This window comes from Oncorhynchus kisutch, linkage group LG5, assembly GCF_002021735.2.
Source record: "Oncorhynchus kisutch isolate 150728-3 linkage group LG5, Okis_V2, whole genome shotgun sequence".
In the NCBI taxonomy this organism is placed as follows: domain Eukaryota; kingdom Metazoa; phylum Chordata; class Actinopteri; order Salmoniformes; family Salmonidae; genus Oncorhynchus; species Oncorhynchus kisutch.
In genome coordinates this window covers 59,829,248-59,852,212 of record NC_034178.2, presented here as the reverse complement: position 1 = coordinate 59,852,212, position 22,965 = coordinate 59,829,248, and the positions used below count along the sequence as shown (strand labels likewise).

General features: G+C 40.6%; 1 protein-coding gene and 1 long non-coding RNA gene across 3 annotated transcripts in view; one reads left to right on the top strand and one right to left on the bottom strand.

Moving 5' to 3' along the window:
- The window catches only part of LOC109891360 (uncharacterized), a 25,445-nt gene extending 6,680 nt beyond the window's left edge, over window positions 1-18,765 (bottom strand). Inside the window, exons 1-2 of one of the 2 annotated variants that reach the window (XR_004210097.1) lie at window positions 18,338-18,765; window positions 14,958-15,213 (exon numbers count right to left, since the gene is read on the bottom strand). This is a non-coding gene — a long non-coding RNA (uncharacterized LOC109891360). The remainder of the gene's footprint in view (window positions 1-14,957; window positions 15,214-18,337) is intronic. The other variant, XR_004210098.1, reaches the window with a different exon arrangement.
- LOC109891359 (interferon-induced protein 44-like) lies at window positions 985-22,965 on the top strand. The gene is made up of 8 exons (XM_020483836.2): window positions 985-1,200; window positions 8,028-8,111; window positions 8,420-8,453; window positions 13,112-13,316; window positions 20,095-20,244; window positions 20,470-20,641; window positions 20,813-20,913; window positions 21,211-22,965. Exons 2-8 carry the CDS (start codon window positions 8,069-8,071, stop codon window positions 21,382-21,384), a joined length of 879 nt encoding a protein of 292 aa, XP_020339425.1. The 5' UTR covers window positions 985-1,200; window positions 8,028-8,068; the 3' UTR covers window positions 21,385-22,965.

Sequence of the window (22,965 nt, the reverse complement as noted above, 5' to 3'; positions counted from 1 at the left end):
AAATGAAGAATAATCATGGATTAAAGGTTACACAATATGTACCATATTTATAATGCCAGGTAGCCTTCCACTGACTCAGTGTTTACAATTATAAAGCGTTTAACATAGATTTCGTAAGTGGCAAAAAATAATTCTGGTAGAAATTAAAGAGATTAATTTCAGACCCTAGCAAACAATATCAAAACTAGTCGACATAACGTTACCTATTGTGACATGTATGTCAACCCTCCTGCTGAGGCGGCGTCTCATAACCCAGAGAGAGTGTTGTGTATGGGTTATAGTGCGTTGGCGTTTTATCAACAAAGCGAAACCAGGATTGTTTTGTTTTTTTAGTTTTTGAGACAATTTCTTTTCACTTTGTCGTCATTTGGGAGGCAATGGAAACTGTACCATCTCGTGACAGGAACATTCTGATTTAGTTTTAGGTTTATGGTCGAAGGACTCCAATTTCAACATCTAGCGAGTGAATATTTTATTATTCCTTATCCCAGTTGGCTAGCTTCTAAAACCGAAAATACAGCTGGTCAACTCAGTACCGCTACTTCCGCAGGAAATGCCACCCATAATGGTTTCCCCAGGAAACTTCTGGATAAAAACATGTTTTCACTTTGTCATTATGGGGAATTGTCTGTAGATGAGTAAAAAACAACAACGATTTAAACCATTTTAAATTCAAGCTGTAACACAACAAAATGTGGAAAAAGTCATGGTGTATGAATTAAATATTTCTGAAGGCACTGTAGAAGCAAGTTTTGGTACCTTAATTGTGTCCTGGAAAACAAATTACATTTACATGAATATTGACCACAAAGATTGCCATTTTCCAAATGACTATAATGGAGGATTCTGCTTCTTGAATACAACAGCCTGCAGCATCCAGGTCGGCATTATTCAACATTATATCCTCGATGAGATGGGACAGTCATAAAACAGAGTCATATTGAAAGTGAAACTATGGCCCGTCTATTCCTGTAACGGTACCATTTACAGGAAATTGGTATAGAAATAAGAGAGCCAGATTGCCCTCTCTACTTGATGGATTTGTAGAATTATCTAGTTATTCTATATCTAACACTGGAAAGTGAAAATCACTGCACCAGTCAATTTCACTTTCTATTGTAGCCTATATAAGTGCAGCTGCAATCATTGTTTCACATCTATATCAGCATCTCAGTCTCAGGAGGAACTAGTACTAACAAGGTAAGTCTGTGGCATTACCAATTATTCTACTGATAAATATTGGTAGAGGACCTACTTGATATACAGTACAGTATATTCTTCCCATTTGCAATGTAAAAGGAAAAATGTAATTGCTATATTTCAATGTTTGTAGAAGCTCCCTGTAATTTGTGCAAAAGGGGAATGTGTTACATTGTCTTCTATTGTTCCTACAGTATATAGCCTCTATATTACGGGGCAGTTTACAATATACAGATTAAGCCAATACGACAAATACGAAATAAGACATTATACTTTAACACAAATTGAATTGTAACCCGTGAAATTGCATTCCACCCATCTTTGCTTTCACAAACACCTGACAAGCTAGTTTGGAGTTTTTTGTTACTACATTACAAATGTATTGGAAACAGGTTATTAAGTCATTTCACATGCCGTGGAACATGTCAGAAATGCAAACGAAGCGTGTTACTTTTGTGTGAAATGTCCGGCAGGGAATACTGGACTAATGCTGCTTTTCAACTGTATACACCCTTATGTTATACGAGGGAAATTGTGTTTCCCTAGCTAGGGCTGACATGTGAAGAGTAGAATCAACAACCTCTGCATAATCAAAACAGTTGCTTTATGAGAAGGTGTTAAAGTTCACGGTTAACCATTGTTATGACAGCTGAAAAGTACCAGTGGCCTACCTTTGGCCCCAAGTAAGAGAAGGTTTGCTCGAGCCATGGCCCAGTGAGACATGGGTGCCAGCCATCGACTGCAGCCCCAAATGTTTTTGTTCCAGACCCAAACCTTTTGATCAGGGCAAGCTCTAGTCTTTGGGGGGCCCTAAGTGGGATTTGGGCCCTAAGTGGGAAATATGTTTTAAAGTACATTTCCTGCAATTATACACATTTTGCCATTGGGCAATGTTGCTGCTTTAAACCACTTTTTTTGCAGTTCTACACATTTTGCCATGGGGCTCAGAGAACATTGTAGCAATGTTAAAGCAAGTTTTGTGTTGTTATACACATTTTCCATGGGGCGGAGAGAAAAGTTTGCAATTTTATTACAAATTTCATGTAATTCTACTCCTTTTGCCATGGGACATAGAAACATTTGTTGCAGTTTTAAAGCTAATTTCCTGAAATGACTTATGCTGTGTTAATGATACTGTATCTGAGTAAGAGTGACTATAGCCAATAGCCAATTCATGCAATTCTACTAATATAGCCAATTTGTGAACTTGTACTATTCGAACTCAAGTATTCAAACTCTCAACAGTCGTTTTTGGTCGGGAGACCCTAGTGGCCAGAGGCCCTATGTGACTGCTTATGTTGCCTGGACCCAGCCCTGCTTTTGATGGTCGAATAATTGTTAAATTATTTAGGACTTTAGGACCAAGCAGATGACTTGGAACTTTGCACCCAGCGGTTTATAAATCCATTATGGCATGTTACATTTGTTTTCTTCCTATGAATTTGGCTCCAGCCTTGGAAATGTTTGGGCTATTAGCAATTATGTCCCAATTCCTGAAAGCGAAGACTCTCAGGAACATATATTCTGTCCTAAAAAAAGATGAAATACCCAATGATTGCCTGATGATCTTTCTCCTGCTTTCCTGAATGTTCCAATACCTGTATGATGCATTTCAATCACTTGAAAGCATACCTAATTCAGACTTCATTTGGCATTACCTGACTTAACTTATCCATGTCTTATTTATAAAGTCAGATTCAAAAGCTTCATCAAATAACTTTAACAGATTTGTTATAGATACGCTCAGGGTCCTAAAATAGAAAATAAAATAGTGTACTGGTAAAATAGTGTACCATTTTATCCCTACTTTAAAACAAATATGTGTTAATAGGGCAGTAAATATATACTGAACAAAAATATAAATGCAACATGCAGCAATTTCAAAGATTTTACTGAGTTACAGTTCAGGAAATCAGTCAATTGATATAAATAAATTAGGCCCTAATCTATGGATTTCACATGACTGGGCAGGGGCAGCCATGGGTGAGCCTGTGAGGGCATAGGCCCACCCACTTGGGAGCCAAGCTGACCCACTGGGGAGCCAGGCCCAGCCAATCAGAATGAGTGTTTCCGCACAAAAACGCTTTGTTACAGACAGAAATACTAAAATGCTCACAAATAGGGATGTAAACAAATTTGTGCACAAAATTTGACAGAAATACGCTTTCTGTGCGTATGGAAAATTTCTATGATCTTTTATTTCAGCTCGTGAAATATGGGACCAGCACTTTACATGTTGCGTTTATATTTTTGTTCAGTGTAATAGAAAAAATATATGTATACAGTAGAATGCACTGTACTTCGGCATGGTCTGCCACTAGTGCTGAGCAATTTATTCACATTACTTTACTTAAATAAAGTATTTAAGTTGTTGTGTATATTACATTTGTTTTATTTGATAACTTTATTATTTAATTCCAAGTCATCATCTCATCTCCAAAGACCTGCTGCCTATGCTGTCTGACAAAATCACTATTTAAGTAGTTCTTCAAAGTAAATAAGGCATACTGCTGATTGCCAACTGTCAATCACTTAGATCATGTATTTTCAGGTAGAGATAAATCACGAAGCAACTGCTCCCTATCCCTTTTGAGCATGCATTTTTCAGTCTCTTCTCACTCTCAGTGTCTGCCCCACACTAACCTAATGTCGCAGGCATAAAAGAAACAAACTGACAGGACAAGTAGGCATGCAATGGATTATGGTGAATGTAGTTAATTACCACGTTTTATGTAGAATATTGGCCTGTTGGAAACTACAACTCCCTAATATGCACAGTTCGGGCTTGATCTTATTTATTTCTAGAAAAATAAACAACTGCGTAAACAAGATGGTGCCGACAGAGAGGGCTGCCTCACTTCTAGTCATTAGAAAACTTTGCAGTATTTTAAAAAAATGTATTATTTCTTACATTGTTAGCCCAGAAAATCTTAAGTAGTATTACATACAGCCGTGAGGAACTATTGGATATCAGAGCAACATCAACTTACCAGCACTACAACCAGGAAAATGACTTTCCCAAAGTGGATCCTTTGTCCGCACCACTCAGGGCATTTGAACTGATCCCAGAGGCTGACCCAAAACAATGCCGCCAGAGAAGAAGAAGACAGAGCGGTCTTCTGGTCAAACTTCGGAGGTGCGTACACCACCCACCGCTTCCGAGTATATTACTCGCTAATGTCCAGTCTAGATAACAAGATCGATGAAATTTGGGCAAGGGTTGCTTTCCAGAGAGACATAGGGATTGTAACATACTCTATTTCACGGAAACATGGCTCTCTCGGGATATGCTGTCGGAGTTGGTAAAGCCACCTGGATTCTCAGTGCGTCGCACTGTCAGGAGTAAACATCTCTCCAGAAAGAAGAAGGGCGGGGGTGTATGTTTCATGTTTAATGACTCATGGTGTAATTTTAAAAACATATAGGAACTCAAGTCCTTTTATTCACCTGACCTAGAATTCCTCACAATCTAATGCCGACCATATTATCTCCCAAGATAATTCTCTTCCGTTATTGTTACAGCAGTGTAAGCTAATTTGAGAACAAGGCTACCTAAATTCTATCAGCATATCGCCTGTAGCACTCACGCTGGTTAAACGTTGGACCACTGTTACTCTAACTTCCGCAATGCATACAAGGCCCTCCCTCGCCCTCCTTTTGGCAAATCTGACCACGACTCCATTTTGCTTCACCCTTCCAATAGGCAGAAACTCAAACAGAATGTACCCATGCTAAGGACTATTCAACGCTGGTTTGACCAATTGGAATCCACACTTCAAGATTGTTTTGATCACGCGGACTGGGATATGTTCCGGGTAGCCTCAGAGAATAATATCGATTTATACGCTAATGCGGTGAGTGAGTTTATAAGGAAGTGTATAGAAGATGTTGTACCCACTGACAATTAAATCCTACCCTAACCAGAAACAGTGGATAGATGGCGGCATTCGCGCAAAACTGAAAGAGCGAACCACCGCATTTAACCATAGAAAGGCGACTGGGAATATAGCCAAATACAAACAGTGTAGTTATTCCCACCTCAAGGCAATCAAACAAGAAAAATGTGGGGGAAGAGACAAAGTGGAGATGCAATTCAATGGCTCAGACATGAGACATCATCACTTTATTAAGAATGTGAAATGTCAGAATAATAGTTGAGATAATTATTTATTTCAGCTTTTATTTTAATACGTTTATATAAGCCTTCCACAAGCTTCCCACAATAAGTTGGGTGAATTTTGTCCCATTCCTCCTGACAGAGCTGGTATAACGGAGATAGGTTTCTAGGCCTCCTTGCTCGCACACGCTTTTCAATCCTGCCCACAAATTTTCTATCGGATTCAGGGCTTTGTGATGGCCACTCCAATACCTTGACTCTTCTGTCTTTAATAAGCCATTTTGCCACAACTTTGGAAGTATGCTTGGGGTCATTGTCCATTTGGAAGACCCATTGCGACCTAGCTTTAACTTCCTGACTAATGTATTGATTATTGTTGCTTCAATATATCCACATATTTTTCCTCCCTCATGAAGCCATCTATTTTGTGAAGTGCACCAGTCCCTCCTGCAGCAAAGCACCCCCACAACATGATGCTGCCATCCCCGTGCTTCACGGTTGGGAGGGTGTTCTTCGGCTTGCAAAGCCTCTCCTTTTTCCTCCAAACATAACGATGGTCATTATGGCCAAACAGTTCTATTTTTGTTTCATCAGACCAGAGAACATTTCTCAAAATCTTTGTCCCCATGTGCAGTTGCAAACTGTAGTCTGACTTTTTTTTATGGTGGTTTTGGAGCAGTGGCTTCTTCCTTGCTGAACAGCCTTTCAGGTCAATATAGGGTTTTACTGTGGATATATATACTTCTGTACCTGTTTCCTCCAGCATCTTCACAAAGTCCTTTGCTGTAGTTCTGGGATTGATTTGCACTTTTCACACCAAAGTAAGTTCATCTCTAGGAGACAGAACCTGTCTCATTCCTGAGCGGTATGACGGCTGCGTGGTCCCATGGTGTTTATACTTGCGTGCTGTTGTTTGTACCACTGAACGTGGTACTTTCAGACATTTGGAAATTGCTCCCAAGGATGAACCAGACTTGTGGAGGTCTTGGATGATAAATTTTTATTTTCCCATGATGCCAAGGAAAGAGGCATTGGAGTTTGAAGGTAGGCCTTGAAATATATCCTCAGGTACACCTCCAATTGACTCAAATGACTGGAATTGTGATACAGTGAATTATAAGTAAAATAATCTGTCTGTAAAAAATTGTTGCCAAATCTATAGTTTGTTAACAAGAAATTTGTGGAGTGGTTGAAAAACTAGTTTTAATGATTCCAACCTAAGTGTATGTAAACTTCCGACTTCAAATGTATGTGCTGTATTCTATACTATCTATTGCGTCTTAGCCTATGCCACTCTGTCATTGCTCATCCACATATTTATATTTATATATTCGTATTCCATTCCTTTACTTAGATTTGTGTGTATTAGGTATCTGTTGTGGATTGTTAGATATGACTTATTAGATATTGCTGCACGGTCAGAACTAGAAGCACAATCATTTCGCTACACTCGCAATAACAACTGATAACCATGTGTATGTGACCAATAACATGTGATTTTATTTTTTATTTTATGGAATTCAAAAGTCGGTTCTATAAAGATTGTAATTGTGTCAATATGTTGTGAATATTGTAGAAAATCCTCACAGCCGTTTTCCATACTGAAAAGTGATGAACCACTTAATGCGCACCAGCTTACCATGCAGTATGTTCCTCCGAAGTGTGTGTTGAAGAAATTACAATCTTGGTTTTGGGGATTTCCACCAGTCTTCGTGGTTTTTATAAGCAGGGAGAATAAATTGTACAATTGTAAACTAACAAAGTGTCTTTGAAGTTGTAACCAATGTATAATCCTGAGTGGCGCAGCGGGCTAAGGCACTGCATCTCAGTGCAAGAAGTGTCACTATAGTACCTGGTTCAAATCCAGGCTGTATCACATCTGGCTGTAATTGGGAGTCCCATAGGGCAGCACACAATTGGCCCAGTGTAGTCCAGGTTTGGTCGGAGTAGGCAGTCATTGTAAATAAGAATTTGTTCTTAACTGACTTGCCTAGTTAAATAAACATTTAGAAACCTGATAAGGTCCAATATCTGCTAGCTGGACATTCATCATGAAGTGCACCAGATTGATGCATTTAGCTATTGAAATTATTTGTGTTTTCTTTCTGGGGAAACCCCAGGACCCAACTACTAGGGTTCCCCCTCTGGCTTTGGGCAGAGCCCCCAATGTCCTCAAATCCTAGCAAAGCCCTGGTGCCGGCCAGCATGGATGTAAAAAATAAAAGTCTGAGCTTTTGGGCAAAACACTGGGGTAAAACCTGTACAGAAATACACCATAGCATTTTCAATGGAGCCATTGAGCTTTTTTTTTTATTTCAGGACCAGGCTTGATCTGTCTGTGAAACTGCCCCTAAATGTTGTGTTTTTTTGTGAAATAAATAGAGGTCAAATTGCTGACTTATGCTTTGCGTTTCTTGGTCAGTAGTTTCTCGATGTCTGAAGCCACCTTCTCCACCATCTCATAAGGAGAATTCTTCACTAGGCTGAACTACCATCTTTTCTCAATGTAGATCTGCAAAAATAGATTTAAATACAGACATCATCATTTTGAGTGCAGTTATATGATAGTTCCACATGTTGTACTGATTGTATACCGATTGTATTACAGTATTTCACATCATTTGCAACAGTTTCCGATCCTTGAGATGTCAGCAACAAGGAGGCACCCAGAACATACTTAACATATCTGTTTGTATGTCGCTCTTTGCAGACTCGGATAGTATTTTTATATTCCCCCTCTGAAAAGCAAAGATGGGCGGAGCAGAGTCTACACCATCACCACCACCAAAGAAGGGTAAGAGACATGACATATCTGTAAAATACCCTTTAAGTGAATATATCGGCTGTGAGTGCAAAATCTGTTCAAGCACAGTTCATCAGTCACAATTCCTGTCACTTGTTCTGGAAATCAGCATACTCTGTTTTAGAGCATGCACTGACAACAGTCTCAAGGCAGTACTTACCATCGACTGTAGTCTACTCATTTATTGTGTGTAATCAAAATCATCAGATTCTTTAGAAAATTATAGATGGGGTTATTGGAATATGGAAAACAATAATTAAGTTAACTTAATCAAAATGTGTCCCATGTGTGTCACACAGAATTTGACAAAGAATGGAGGAAATCATGTTGGAGGTAAGTACTATACTGTCTGATCAAATATTGAGGATAAAGGAGTGGAGCTCCCTCACTTTTTTCAATTTGAGAATACACAGAGTTGGAAATATTTTTTCTGGAAAATGAATTATAATAAATTCTAAATATTTTTTTTGTAATCACCATAAAAAAAATCAAAGAAAAACATTAGAATGACAAACCAAATAAATATGTATAGCAGCCTAGAGGTAGGTAAATGGGCATTTCTCCCCTCTCTTCTCCCTGGCGGTGGCGAGAAGGATGAAGAATATAGGCTACAGGGGTTCCTACTTTAAAAGTTGCGTCATACTGCGGCACACCTTGAGGGCTGCTGCAGCATTCGGTGGCATGTTATCTATTTGTCAGCCATTTTTTCTGTTAATGCAAGTTATTGTTAGTTTGCCCCAAACCTAACACTTTGTAGTCAGGACAAAAATTGCTTTACCAACATTTTTGTAGTATTGTGTCTAGTTGCATTAGCCGGTAATAGCATGCTTTTAGCGGTTTTTAAAAATCGAAGAGGTGATAAATACTAACACAGCTCAGGAGAAGACCCAGATGCAGACAGTTCAAAGTAACAAATGTTTATTACAAAAACAGGGGGCAGGCAAATGACAGGTCAAGGGCAGGCAGAGGTCAGTAATCTATAGCAGAGTCTGAAAGGTACAGAATGGCAGGCAGGCTCAGGGTCAGGGCAGACAGAATGGTCAAAATCGGGAAAACTAGAAAACAGGGACTAGAGCAAAACAGGAGTACGGGAAAACCGCCGGTTGACTTGACGAAACAAGACGAACTGGCAACAGACAAACAGAGAACCCAGGTATAAATACACTGGGGATAATGGGGAAGATGGGTGACACCTGTCAGTACCATAAGGGTCAGTACAAACTTTGAGGAAATTATGACATAATTTAACAAAATAAAAAACTCAATAAATAGAACTACACCACTGACTGTCAATCAAATAATCTTGAGCTGCTTGCATGCAGCCTGCCTGTGCACAGACCACTGTCTCCTAAAAAAAGTACTTTAAAGTTTGTTAAATTACTTACCAAGACAGTTAGTAGAAAGAAAGCACACTACCCTACCATTAAAAAAACCGCATAAAAATCCACAGCAGCACATCAATCAGGAAAATGTATTGTTGTCAGGGAAATGATACAGAACATTCAGTAACATTTTACTTGACATCCAGTGCTATAACACGTTATGACATGGTTATAATCATGTCATATGTCATAACAGCTTACACAATTAAGTTATAACCCCAGAAACGCTGGTGTTTGGAGGATACATTGGCACGGGTGTTGTTAGGCCCTAGACGAAGTGCCAATATATCCTCCAAACACCAGCTTTGAGGGCATTCGAGGGCATTATCAATTTTATACAACGTATTCAAATAATGACTGACATGTTTTCATTAAAAACATTATATTGATGAATTTATTCATATTATTTCATCCTTCCACAAGACTTACATTTCCCTCACAAACTTAAAACAGCTACATGAGTAGCTAACCGATCGCTGCAGCTGTACATAGTCCATCTGTAAATAGCCCATCCAATCTACATACCTCATCCCCTTAGTTTTTATTTACTTTGCTGCTCTTTTGCACACCAGTATCACTACTTACACACCATCATCTGCTCATCTATCACTCCAGTGTTAATCTGCTAAATTGTAATTACTTTGCTACTATGGCCTATTTATTGCCTTACCACCTCATGCCATTTGCACACACTGTATATAGACTGTCTTTTATTTCTATTGTGTTATTGACTGTATGCTTGTTTATTCTATGTGTAACTCTGTGTTGTTGTTTCTGTCACACTGCTATGCTTTATCTTGGCCAGGTTGCAGTTGTAAATGAGAACTTGTTCTCAACTAGCTTACCTGGTTAAATAAAAGGTGAAATAAAAAAATCAATTAAATAAAAATAGTCCCGACACAAATCTAGGGTTGCTACCCAAGCTGGCTGGTTGTTTGTTCTATCGGTTCGGTTGATAGAGACTCGACTCAGTCATTCAGTCTTTTTGTTCTGTATCTATGGATATGACCCAGTCATTCGTTCTAAAAGTTCCATTGCCATCCTGGCTGGCAATGTTCTTATCCGTTGCTTGCTAGCTAGCCAACTATGGCTAACTTACAGTCAAAAAGCGCAGCCAGAATAACAGCAAAGTAGCCGCATTTGCCTTTGTTTAAGCAGTTTTCTAGTGACATTTATTTGAATACATCCATAACAATGAGCTAATGAGGCGCGATTTCGCCTGGCATAGAAAAATGTGCTCACTCTTCAGGACACTGATGTTCAGAGGAGCTAGCCATCAACACAGCTAACACAATTATGCTGATTCATGATTTCAACTGGCTGAGAAAAGCTGCCTGCCTGTCTGTTTCATACCGACACGTTCATTACTATGAGACATCTGGAGATCAAATTTTTATATTAAAACAATGTTGCAAATGTCGGAGAGACAGACAGCAAGGTTTATACAAATCTCCTCTGTATAAACTAAATGTTAGTCTAAATGTCTAGATGCTTGTTATAGTGGAGATCAAGTTTATAAATTGTGCAGTCAGATGGAACAGAGTAAATAGGCATTTTAACGTCAGATTTAGCCGGTGGTAACTTGAGGAATAGACACCGGCTGGAATGCAGTTTTAACCAATCAGCATTCAGGATTAGACCCACTCGTTGTATAACTTGTCATAATATGGTCATAACACTGTCATGACCCATATATTTACACCTGTTGTGACATATATTCTGATATTTTATTAAGGCTGGTTATAACAGCTAAATAAGATTGTCAAAGCCCATATTTATTCAAATTAGATGTTTTCCCTTCCAAGAAGTTTACTTGCGTTTGAAAATGTTTCTTAAATAATTTGTTGTTGTTGTAATGAATTCTTTACAGCCATGTTTGCATCATATTTTAAATCACTTGAGGAAAATACACTTTATGACACCGTCGTGAAGCATTATGACCACCCTGTGTCACTTTACTTGGACTATGAAAATACACTGACACTGTCAAGAAGCATTATGGCAGATAGGCCTATCACGTACTGTATATGCCCTTATGTCAATCATCAGTCAAAAAGAGGGTTCTTGTCCTGCTCCTGAAATCTGCTCATGCATTCATTCCAGTCATCAGCAACAGAGCATTGGGGTAGGTGCTTGTCTGATATCAATGTGTGCGCAATTACAATGATAATTTAATACAGTCAATACAGTTTTGTTGAAGTTAAATAACTACATACTGTTGACACAGACTATGGTGTAATGGAATGTTTTGCCTTGTCTGGTAGGTTTTGTGGGTTTTGACACTCTTGTGTAGGTGTCATAACCAGCCATAAAACAACGCAATATATGTCACAACAGGTCTAAATATATGGGTCATGACAGAGTTATGACCATATTATAACAGGTTATGGCACATTATGTCAGATGTTATGACATGGTTATGACCGTGCCATAATATTTTATTACGTTGGGTGTCAAGTAAAGTGTTCATGAACATTCTATGCCGCCGCAGAATTCTACTATCTGAAAAGGTACAGATGCTTCTGATGCGGACTTTGTTTCATTGTCAGAAAAATGATCAATTGTCGCTATCGACATGTTACTGTTCTGTCTGTAAAGGGTCGCGGTAGATATAACTTCATTGCCCGGCCCTAGTGGTCATACATACGCAGCAGGACCATTATTCTGTATGTGAGTTGACATGAAATTTTATGATATTTTCTTATCGTTTTAACAGAAAACCAATAAAAAAAAAGTTACGCAAAATTGCTAAATTTGTCACAGGACAGACAATTCAAAACAAACTTCTGTCACGCCTTGACCATAGAGAGCCATTGTTTCTCTATGGTGTATGTAGTAGGTCAGGGCGTGACTAGGGGGTGTTCTAGCTTAATATTTCTATGTTGGTGTTTTGTATGGTTCCCAATTAGAGGCAGCTGGTAGTCGCTGCCTCTAATTGGGGATCATATTTAGGTAGCCAGTTTTCCCACCTGTGTTTGTTGGATATTGTTTTGTGTGTGCTAGTTGCACCACTTATGTTACTTTTCGTTTTATTGTTTTGCCTAGAAGTTTCACTTTATTAAAAGATGTGGAACTCACACGCTGCGCCTTGGTCCTTATTACGAACGTGACAATTTTATTTTGATAAATTTCTGTTTTACCATGTATGAATATGTTATTCAATGTGCTTCTATGGTCTAAAAGCAGTATGGCCAAATTCAATGATTCATTAAATACATTTCTTGGATACTTACAGGAATCCTAAAATAAATAGCTAAATTATTATTGTTATGACCATCTTAAAACAATTCCATATGTTAGCTTAGTAGAAAACTAGCCGTGGGCCCTTAGAGTTCCAAACCTCTCTGCCAAGTTTTTCCCTCCCCACTCAGACCATTTCCAGACAATCCTAGCAAAATTATTGCTTGAAAAATTGCTCTTTACTAAGAAGCTATTTGATTATAGAAGTCAGGTGTGTGCCAGTTAGAGCTGGACCAAAAGTGTGTCACAAAGAGGTCCCAGAGGACTGGAGTTGCCATCCCTGCTGTAGCATATGATATATGTTATAACCCATACTGTATGTCTTCCATGAGATGTGCTACAGAAGTAACACTTTATTTTATCCGACAGTAAAGTAGAGAGAGATGCCATGGTGGCTGCACTGAGGAACTTTGAACTGAGTGATCCTGATGTGGGTCAGCTGAGATGCCTGCTACATGGACCAGTCGGTGCAGGGAAGTCCAGCTTCATCAACTCAGTCAACAATGTTTTCCAAGGACGATCAACACATAATGCCCTGGTAGCTGCTGCCTCTGGCACAAGTTTCACCATGAAAGTAAGTTGGTTTGCCTAATAAATTGAACTACACCATTCAGGGATGGGATATGGCTTCCTAATATACCTTGGTACACTAAGACATTTCATGAGCCACATACAGGCAGAGCAGAGACATGAAGAGAGACTTATAGAAACAAAGAGTGGTCATCTGCACACTTTCAAAGAGGCCCAGTGCAGTCTAAATGACATTTTTCCTGTGTTTTGTATCATATTGTACAACAGCTGATAAAAATAACACTGTAAAAGCGTGAAAAAATGTGATCATCGTTATTTACTGATGGTTGCTGGTTGAAAATACAATTTACACAGCACCTTCTAATCAGCAGGTTTAACATGGCAGAGTTTTGGCTTGCCTTTTGATATCATCAGGCAGTATATGTTAATAGACCAATAACAAAGAGAATTCCAAGCCTCTCTGCCAATAACAGCTAGTTTTCAGGTTACATATCTCTCCTAGTAGGCCCTCCAATCAGGCCCCTCACTCACACCAGCTCCCAGACAGTCCTAGCAAAATTCAGACTTTCTATTTTGGTTTCATAATGGAAAACTATTACAGTAAGATACTTAACTGTTACCCAGAAATTATTTGATATGGAGCCAAAAACGGCTGCACTGGGTCTTTAATACAAAGCATAGTCAGTCACAGATGTGTAGGTTTCAAAAAGTAGGATAATGGAAAGGATAGAAACTGCACACTGTTGGAAACATGGGAAAAATGTGTACAAAAAAATCCCCCCGCATGAGGCCCCATCATATCAAGATTGCAACGCGTTAAACCAACTTCCTGATCTTCAAATGTACCATTAATATTTCACATAGGGATTCATTGTTTTATATACAGAGTGTACTAAACGTTATGAACACCTGCTCTTTCCATGACAGACTGAACCAGGTGAATCCAGGTGAAAGCTATGATCCCTTATTGATATCACTTGTTAAATCCACTTCAATCCGTGTAGATAAAGGGGAGGAGACAGGTTAAATAAGGATTTTTAAGCCTTGAGACATTGATTGTGTATGTGTGCCATTCATTCAGAGTCCATGCCCCAACGAATTGAGACTTTTCTGAGGAAAAAAGGGGGGGATTGGAGGGGGGTGATGCTGATTGGCTGACAGCTGTGGTGTATCAGACCGTATACCACAGGTATGACAACATTTATTTTTACTGCTCTAAATGCATTGGTAACCAGTTTATAATAGCAATAAAGCACCTCGGGGCTTGTGATATATGGCCAAATCAAATCCAACTTTATTGGTCACATACACCCGTTTAGCAGATGTTTTCGCTGGTATAGCGAAATGCTTGTGCTTCTAGTTCCAACAGTGCAGCAAACTCTAACAAGTAATATCTGTCACGCCCTGACCATGGAGAGCCCTTGTTTCTCTATGGTGTAGTAGGTCAGGGCGTGACTAGGGGGTGTTCTAGTTTAAATTTTCTATGTTGGTGTTTTGTATGGTTCCCAGTTAGAGGCAGCTGGTAATCGCTGTCTCTAATTGGAGATCATATTTAAGTAACTATTTTTCCCACCTGTGTTTGTGGGATATTGTTTTGTGTTTGTGCATCACGTAGTCACATTTCGTTGTTCGTTTTTTGATTTGTTTTAGTTTCACTTTGAAATAAATATGTGGAACTCAACACACACTGCGCCTTGGTCCGTCTCTCCTCATGTTCGTGACAGAATATCCCACCAGTTTTGGACCTGGGAGGAGATCATGGGAGGTTGTGAGACCCTTCCTTGGAAGGAGACACCAGGGAAGGTGGAAGGACAGCGATGACGCCGGGGACCGCGGCCACAGAAACCAAGATTCTTTGGGGGGGGGGGGGCTTGGTCGGCGGAGTGTGGAAGAGCGGGAAATCAGTCCGTTGCCATCTGTGCCAGCTCCTCGTACACACCCTGAAGAGCCAGAGACCGTCGGGGTGGCGATGGATATGTTGGGAGAGAGAGAAATGAGAGAGATGTTAGTTAGGTGTGTTTGACACAATAGAGAAACAAGGGCTCTATGGTCAGGGCGTGACAGTACCCCCGGCCAAAGGTGCGGACTCCGACCGCAAAACCTGAAACCAAATGGGGAGAGTAGGGGGGTGATTAGTGTTGGTGGCGGTTCCGGTGTAGGTCGTAGCCCCCACCCAGATCCCGGATCCCGCTGTCGCGCTGGGCTGAACGCCGTGCCTGGAGTGGGCATCGGCACAAAGGAGGACTCCGGCCATGGAGCTGGGTTGGACACCGTGCCTGGACTGGGCATCGGCGCAGATGAAGGCTCCAGCCTTGGAGCGGCCTGGACGGCTTGCCTGGACGGCTTGCCTGGACGGCTTGCCTGGACGGCTTGCCTGGACGGCTTGCCTGGACGGCTTGCCTGGACGGCTTGCCTGGACGGCTTGCCTGGACGGCTTGCCTGGACGGCTTGCCTGGACGGCTTGCCTGGACGGCTTGCCTGGACGGCTTGCCTGGACTGGGCACCGGCAGAGGAAGGCTCCTGCCAGGGACGCCTTGCCTGGAGGTTCCGGACCATCGCCGGAGGTTCCGGACCGTGAACCATCGCCAGAAGCTCTGGACTGGGAACCGTCGCCGGAAGCTCTGGACTGGGAACCGTCGCCGGAAGCTCTGGACTGGGAATGCGCACTGGAGGCCTAGTGCGTGGCACCGGACTGATGACACGCACTTCAGGGCGAGTGCGGGGATGAGGCACAGGACGTACCGGACTGGGAGGTGTACTGGAGTCCAAATGTGTGGAGCCGGCACAGGTTTCACCAGACTGCTAACCAGATCCTCTGGTCGAATGTTGAGCAGAACACACTTGCACATCATCGCTCTCTCCCATCTTCTCCATTGCCTCCCTGACGGTCTCTGGCTCTCCCAGCTCCATGTGCCTCCCCAAAAATAATCTTGGGGTTTCTTTGGCAGCGGACTGACGACACGCTCCTCATGGCGAGTGCGAGGAACCGGCATAGGACATATCGGGCTGGGGAGGCGCACTGGAGATCTGGTGCGTGGAGCCATCACAAATGGCACCGGACTGATGACCCGCTCATTCCCTCTCCGCTGCTCGACCGGCCATCCATTATGCCACCCCCCGAAAAAAAATCTTGGGGTTGTCCTTGGGCTTTCTGTGGCTGCGAACCCTGGCGTCGTCGCTGTTCTCCATTATTATCTTCCGTCTGCCGCCAAGGAAGGGTTTCGCATCCACCCATCACTTCTTCCCATGTCCAAAACTCCTTTACCTTGTGGACACGCTTCTTGGTCCTCTTTTGGTGGGATATTACGACGGTTGTCGTAAGAACGGGACCAAGGCGCAGCGGATGTTGAGTTCCACATATTTATTTCAAAGTGAAACTTTCCGCGATGTGGCTGGTTTTCCTTTTGTAGTCCCGTGATTGTCTGTAGACCCTGCCACATACGTCTTGTGTCTGAGCCTGAACTGGCTTCCTTTCCTTTTTACCATAGCCACTGCCCAAGCCCGAAGCGGGGGTTGTTTGGTACACATACAGTCCACACTCAAGGTTTCCAAATGGCCAAACATTCAATGACATCCAGGGATATGGTGCAACAAAAACATTTATTCTTCTTATATCTAACAAATAAATGATTCTCCAACCAACTTAAAGCATAGATTACTTGATATGGAAAATACATATTATGACCTGTATGTATGTCTGTATGGTCAAAAAACTATACTGCTCCCGCATCTAGCAAGGACTCTCTCCCCCGAAGGCCCAACTTCCTGCCTTTATCCTAACACACTTACCACAATACAATGAACAGTGATATATTGTACTTGCTTCCATTTCCTTCGTGAGTATAGGTTGCTTCTCTGGAATAGTCCTGGTGGCAGGACTGGCTTAGCTTTCAGATGAAGCAGATGGTTCGGAGTCAGGGGTTCTAGATCATTAGGGTCATTTGTTACAGTAGTGATTGGTCTGTCGTTCATAAATCACCTCAACTTCACACAAGGCTGTCTGCAAAGCCTCATCATCCAGTACTTGCTCTTTAAGGACTGAATAGCGGATCTTTTTCACCAGTCGGATCAACCTCTCCCATGCATGCTTGTCCTGTAATGATACTAGGCGAGCTAGTAGAGCTGCTCATCCTGCATCAGCTTTTAGGCATGCAGAGGACACTGAGGAAGCAGTCTTAGAATACTTTGTTTTACTTGATGTTTTTGACACATTGGAAATGCTGTCGTGTGGATCAATGAGCGTTTGTGGCTCGATTTAAGCTTTTTTCCATATTTCCACCTCTTTCAGGAAATGTTTATAAGTTCTCATTCTTGGTTGATAATAGTTAATGCTCTCCTGTTCGTGTTCCTCCTCTGTGACCAGCTCTAGCACAGAATCATGAGCATTCTTAAAGTCATTGAGAACAGCATGAAATGCTTCAAGACTCTCATCCACAGTTTCAATGTGTCCTCCATCAACAAGAAGGGCTTTTATTTCATTCATTTTGCATGTACACACTCCAAGTTTGCCTCTCCAGGCTGCATAGAGTGAATTTAGATGCTCCTCTGCCCTCTCCAGTGGAGTCTTATTTGGGATTTCATCCTCCATCATTCACTTTTAGTTCACTCAATTTACAATGACACAGTTGTTGGTTTTTAATTGTTAAACGTAATGCCCCTTTAGATGTTTAATGCTTTAAAAAACACAGTCCTCCATTTCAGCATATTGACCCATTTTGAATTGAACATGTGCAAGTTCGGCATTTTTTATGCGTTTTAAACATTTCATCCCATTATAAGTTGTCCCTTTAATGAAGTTTAAACACGTAGTATCTTTAGATCCGTTGTTGATGCATTGCATTTCCAGGTTAGGCCAAATATTAGACATAAGATTAGGCTACATTGTGCGTAGGATCTCAGTGTTTCCCCAAACTTACACTTATTGTTTTCACAACGCTGTGTTTTGAATTCCATTCCCAAGTTCATCAAACATTCCAATTAAAAGCACATTTGCGCTTCCATAATATGCATGATCAAACGATCGCATTGAACAGGGCAGCTCATTCATTCGCAGTGGTTACTCACGTCTGGCGAATTCTAGGAGTTCAATTCCTTCCAAGCGAGCTGTCCTTACGATCCGAATGCAATTAGAAATAGAACCATATCCAGCGTGGGTCCGAACCGGAGATTTCCTTCCGATAGTAATCCTTCACGGAGTTTTTTGACCTGAATGTAGTGGCTTCCTTTCCTTTTTACCATAGCCACTGCCCAAGCCTGAAGCGGCGTTGTTTGGTACGCATACAGTCCACACTCAAGGTTTCCAAACGGCCAAACATTCAATGACATCCAGGGATATGGTGCAACAAAAATGTTTATTCTTCTTATATCTAACAAATAAATGATTCTCCAATCAACTTAAAGCATAGATTACTTCCGCATCTAGCAAGGACTCCCTCCCCCGAAGGCCCAACTTCCTGCCTTTATCCTAACACACTTACCACAATACAATGAATAGGCAAGAGGGGGGGCCAAAAACTGAATTAAACTAACAAATGAATATATCTCAATCAGGTAAATATAAATCATAAAAGGTACATGCCTAATATTTAATCATATACATTCATATTTAATATATTTACACAAATATACATGGAGCTCCGTATGTTCAGTCTTTTATACAAATATGTCCAAACCGTGGATAGATGGCAGCATTTGCGCAAAACTGAAAGCATGAACCACCACATTTAAACATGGCAAGGTGACTGGGAATATGGAAGAATAGAAAAAGAGTAGTCATTCCCTCCAAAAGGCAATAAGGCAAAAAGTCAGTATAGAGAGCCGTTGAAATGCAACTCCACTTTGTCTCTATACTGACTTTTTGCCTTATTGCCTTTTGGAGGGAATGACTACTCTTTTTCTATTCTTCCATATTCCCAGTCACCTTGCCATGTTTAAATGTGGTGGTTCATGCTTTCAGTTTTGCGCAAATGCTGCCATCTATCCACGGTTTCTGGCTAGGGTAGGTTTTAATAGTCACAGTGGGTACAACCTCTCCTATACACTTCCTAATGAACTCAGTTACCATTTCAGTGAATTCGTCAATATTATTCTCGGAAGCTACCCGGAACATATCACAGTCCGCATGATCAAAACAATCTTGAAGCGTGGATTCCGATTGGTCAGACCAGCGTTGAATAGTCCTTAGCACGGGTACTTCCTGTTTGAGTTTCTGCCTAAAGGGAGAAGCTAAATGGAGTCGTGGTCAGATTTCCCGAAAGGAGGACGGGGAGGGCCTTGTGGGCATCCCAGAAGTTAGAGTAACAGTGGTCTAGTGTTTTAGCAGCGAGCGTACTCCAGTCAATATGCTGATAGAATTTAGGCAGCCTTTTCCTCAAATTGGCTTTGTTAAAATCCCCAGCTACAATAAATGCAGCCTCAGGATATGTGGTTTCCAGTTTGCATAATGTCCAGTGAAGTTCCTACCACATGTTGTGTCATGCCAAAGAACAGCCCTTAACCATGATATATTGGCCATATACCACACCCACTCGGGCCTTATTTCTTAATTCTACTGTTAAGTTACATACTTTCAGTTGAGTAAATCGAAAAGTTAGTCTTGCACGTTTACTTTGTGCACCTTTTTGCACTTTGCATATTTTGGGGTATTGTGTCCCAAATAAATTATATATTTGTGCAGTCGGGATGTTTTATTATGTTTCCGAGTTCTATAATCTATCATTTATAAATAATTATTTATCTATAATTCTATAATTCTATATCTATAATAATCTTCGAACATAAAAATTGAAGTGATGTTATTAAAATAAAATGTTTCTTTTTAGTATAAGACACACTACTTTCAAGGCCGAAAAGGAGAAAAACGTCTGCCCTTTGCATTCAATGATGTCATGGGTCTGGAGACACAGAAAAATGGGTTGCACCCTGATGACATCATCAATGCTCTGAAGGGCCATCTACCTGAGGGCTATGAGGTAATTCAGAAGTCATAAACACACACCAGCACGCACGCACGCACACACACACACACACACACACACACACACACACACACACACACACACACACACACACACACACACACACACACACACACACACACACACACACACACACACACACACACACACACACACACACACACACACTAGATACTACAAAGTAGTATAATCTGACAAGTTTTATCTTTCCTTGGCCAGTTCAATCCTTTACACCCGCTATCGGACAAAAAAGAAGAATACATTCAGAATCCCAGTTTAAGTGACAAAACTCACTGTCTGGTCAGTATTGTGACAGCAGACACAATCTCTCGCATGAATAAGGATGTCATAGACAAGATGAAACACATCAGGGCAGAAGCCAGTAAACTGCGTAAGTAAGCTCATCAAACCCTTTTGTTTTTTAGCGTTTCTAATCTAATCTCAATTGTAACTGTAACTGTGGTTGGGTATTCAGCTGTAGTAGTTTTTGACTTTTTAATTTTACATGACAGTATTACTTAAGTTAGTCCTTCTATTAATTAATTATACATTTCTACGGCAGAAATCCCTCAAGTTGTTGTCATGACCATGCCAGACAAGGCTTGTGAGCTGGTGAACTGGGATGTGAAGAGAATCTACTACAGCAAGGCAATCAAAGAGAAGGTAAATCACCGCAGAGCTGATGAAATTTCACAATGGCCACGTTCCAGGCTGACTACATTGCCAAATCTCACAACGCCCGGATAAGATTTTACATATCAGCTGACCACATCATATGATAAAGCTTTGATGCCCAAAGGTACAGTTGATGACATGGCACGCAATTGGTTGATGTCATGCAACATCTGCAATATAGTCAACCTGGAAAGCGACCGTTAAATCTTGGTTGTGCTGACCTGATCCAAAGATCATCCCTCATGCTAAATTTAACCAGCCCTTTTTGTCTTCATCGTTTCTCAGATGCAGATCTGCAGTAATGAGCTGGGCGTTCCAATGAACTGCATCCTGCCTGTGAAGAACTACCATGAGGAGGGGATGATGGATGACGACATGGACATCCTGATCCTGAACGCCATGACTCAGATTGTGAACTTCGCCAACGACTACATCTGGGACCTCCAACAACATGCATGAGTGTCACACGCTAGGAAATTAGAGAGCCATGCAGTACATAGCCTAGATTTGATTTCAGAGTAATTCAAGGTTAATGTAGTCTTTTTCCCCCATAGGAAATAGGACATTTGTTTTCGAGGCAGGATAAAGTAACATTGGAGGGAAAGTTGTCTTTCACATTTTTTCATATTGTGGTTGTATCATATAACTTAATATAAAAGCCTAAATATACTGTTTAAAGCCACAATATGCACCTGCGTGACAAACACATTGAAAGAATGTGCATGCACTGGATATGCATTATACTACTTTAAACTATACATGTAACACCCAACAGTGAACACTTGCATTAGATAAGCTAATATTCTTGCTATATTGCAAAAACATGATGCAGATAACTCATATTGATTTTATATCAATCATTGTACTTTTCACTATTTGATGTGATGTTATAGTTGTGTTTTTTATGCTTTTCCCTGGTAAAAAAAAATATATATAGGATTTCACTACAAATTCAATTTAGAATCCAATAGAAAATCCTAGAAGATTTTGGAACCTATCCTGAAGGATTCCAATAGGACTGGTTCCAAAATCTGATGGGATTTTTCTATTGGATTCTTGTATTGGATTCCTATAGGATCCTATAAGATAAAATCCTATAGGATAGAATCAAATCATATAGTATTTGTCACATGCTTCGTAAACAACATATGTAGACTAACAGTGAAATGCTTACTTACTGGCACTTCCCAACATTGCAGAGACAAAAAAAAGAGAAATAATAGAAAAATAACACGAGAAATAAATACACAATGAGCAACGACAACTTGGCTATATACACGGGGTACCAGTACCAAGTCAATGTGCAGGGGTACAAGGTAATTGAGGAAGATATGTACATATAGGTAGGGATAAAGTGACTACAGGATAACAGGATATATAATAAACAGTAACAGCAGATGAGTCAAACGTGTTAGTGAAAAACTGGTCAATGCAGATAGTTAAATAGTTAACACTACCCGGACTAACTATTAAGCAGTCTTATGGCTTGGGGGTAGAAGCTGTTCAGGGTCATGTTGGTTCCAAACTTGGTGCATCGGTACAGCTTGCCGTGCAGTAGCAGAGACAACAGTCCCATAGGACTGGTTAAATAGCATGTTTTGCATGCTATTTGGGCATTAATATGTGTCACATATCAGTTTGCAAACAATGTAAAATACATATATATATATATATATATATATATATATATTGAGTTAATAAAGCCGCATACAAACATTCTCTCTTTTGCTTTCTTGACTACGGCAGCACCAAAATGCAGGTGTTTCAGCCTAACTCAGTGCTTTCTGTGGTTAGCTGAAAATACGGAGTGTAGGGGTTGGTAAATGTTCTCTAGTTGCGCCATGATTGGCTCAGAGTTCTGTCACTCATGGGGACACTACGTCGCCACAAAATCTACAGGGAGGGCTTGAAAATTCAGGCGTTACTGCATTACCTGGTTGAATCCAGGCCGCATCACAGACTGTCATTGTAAATAAAAATGTGTTCTTAACTGACTTACCTGTTTAAATAAAATAAAAAATGTTAACATGATCAGTCTAA

Bases quoted from the DNA above. Each gene is read 5' to 3' on its own strand.
- LOC109891359 (XM_020483836.2), top strand. From the start codon at position 8,069: ATGGGCGGAGCAGAGTCTACACCATCACCACCACCAAAGAAGG. The intron at 13,317-20,094 runs GTAAGTTGGTTT...GTTTCTTTTTAG, and splicing joins GCACAAGTTTCACCATGAAA to TATAAGACACACTACTTTCA. The intron at 20,642-20,812 runs GTAAGTAAGCTC...TTTCTACGGCAG, and splicing joins GGCAGAAGCCAGTAAACTGC to AAATCCCTCAAGTTGTTGTC.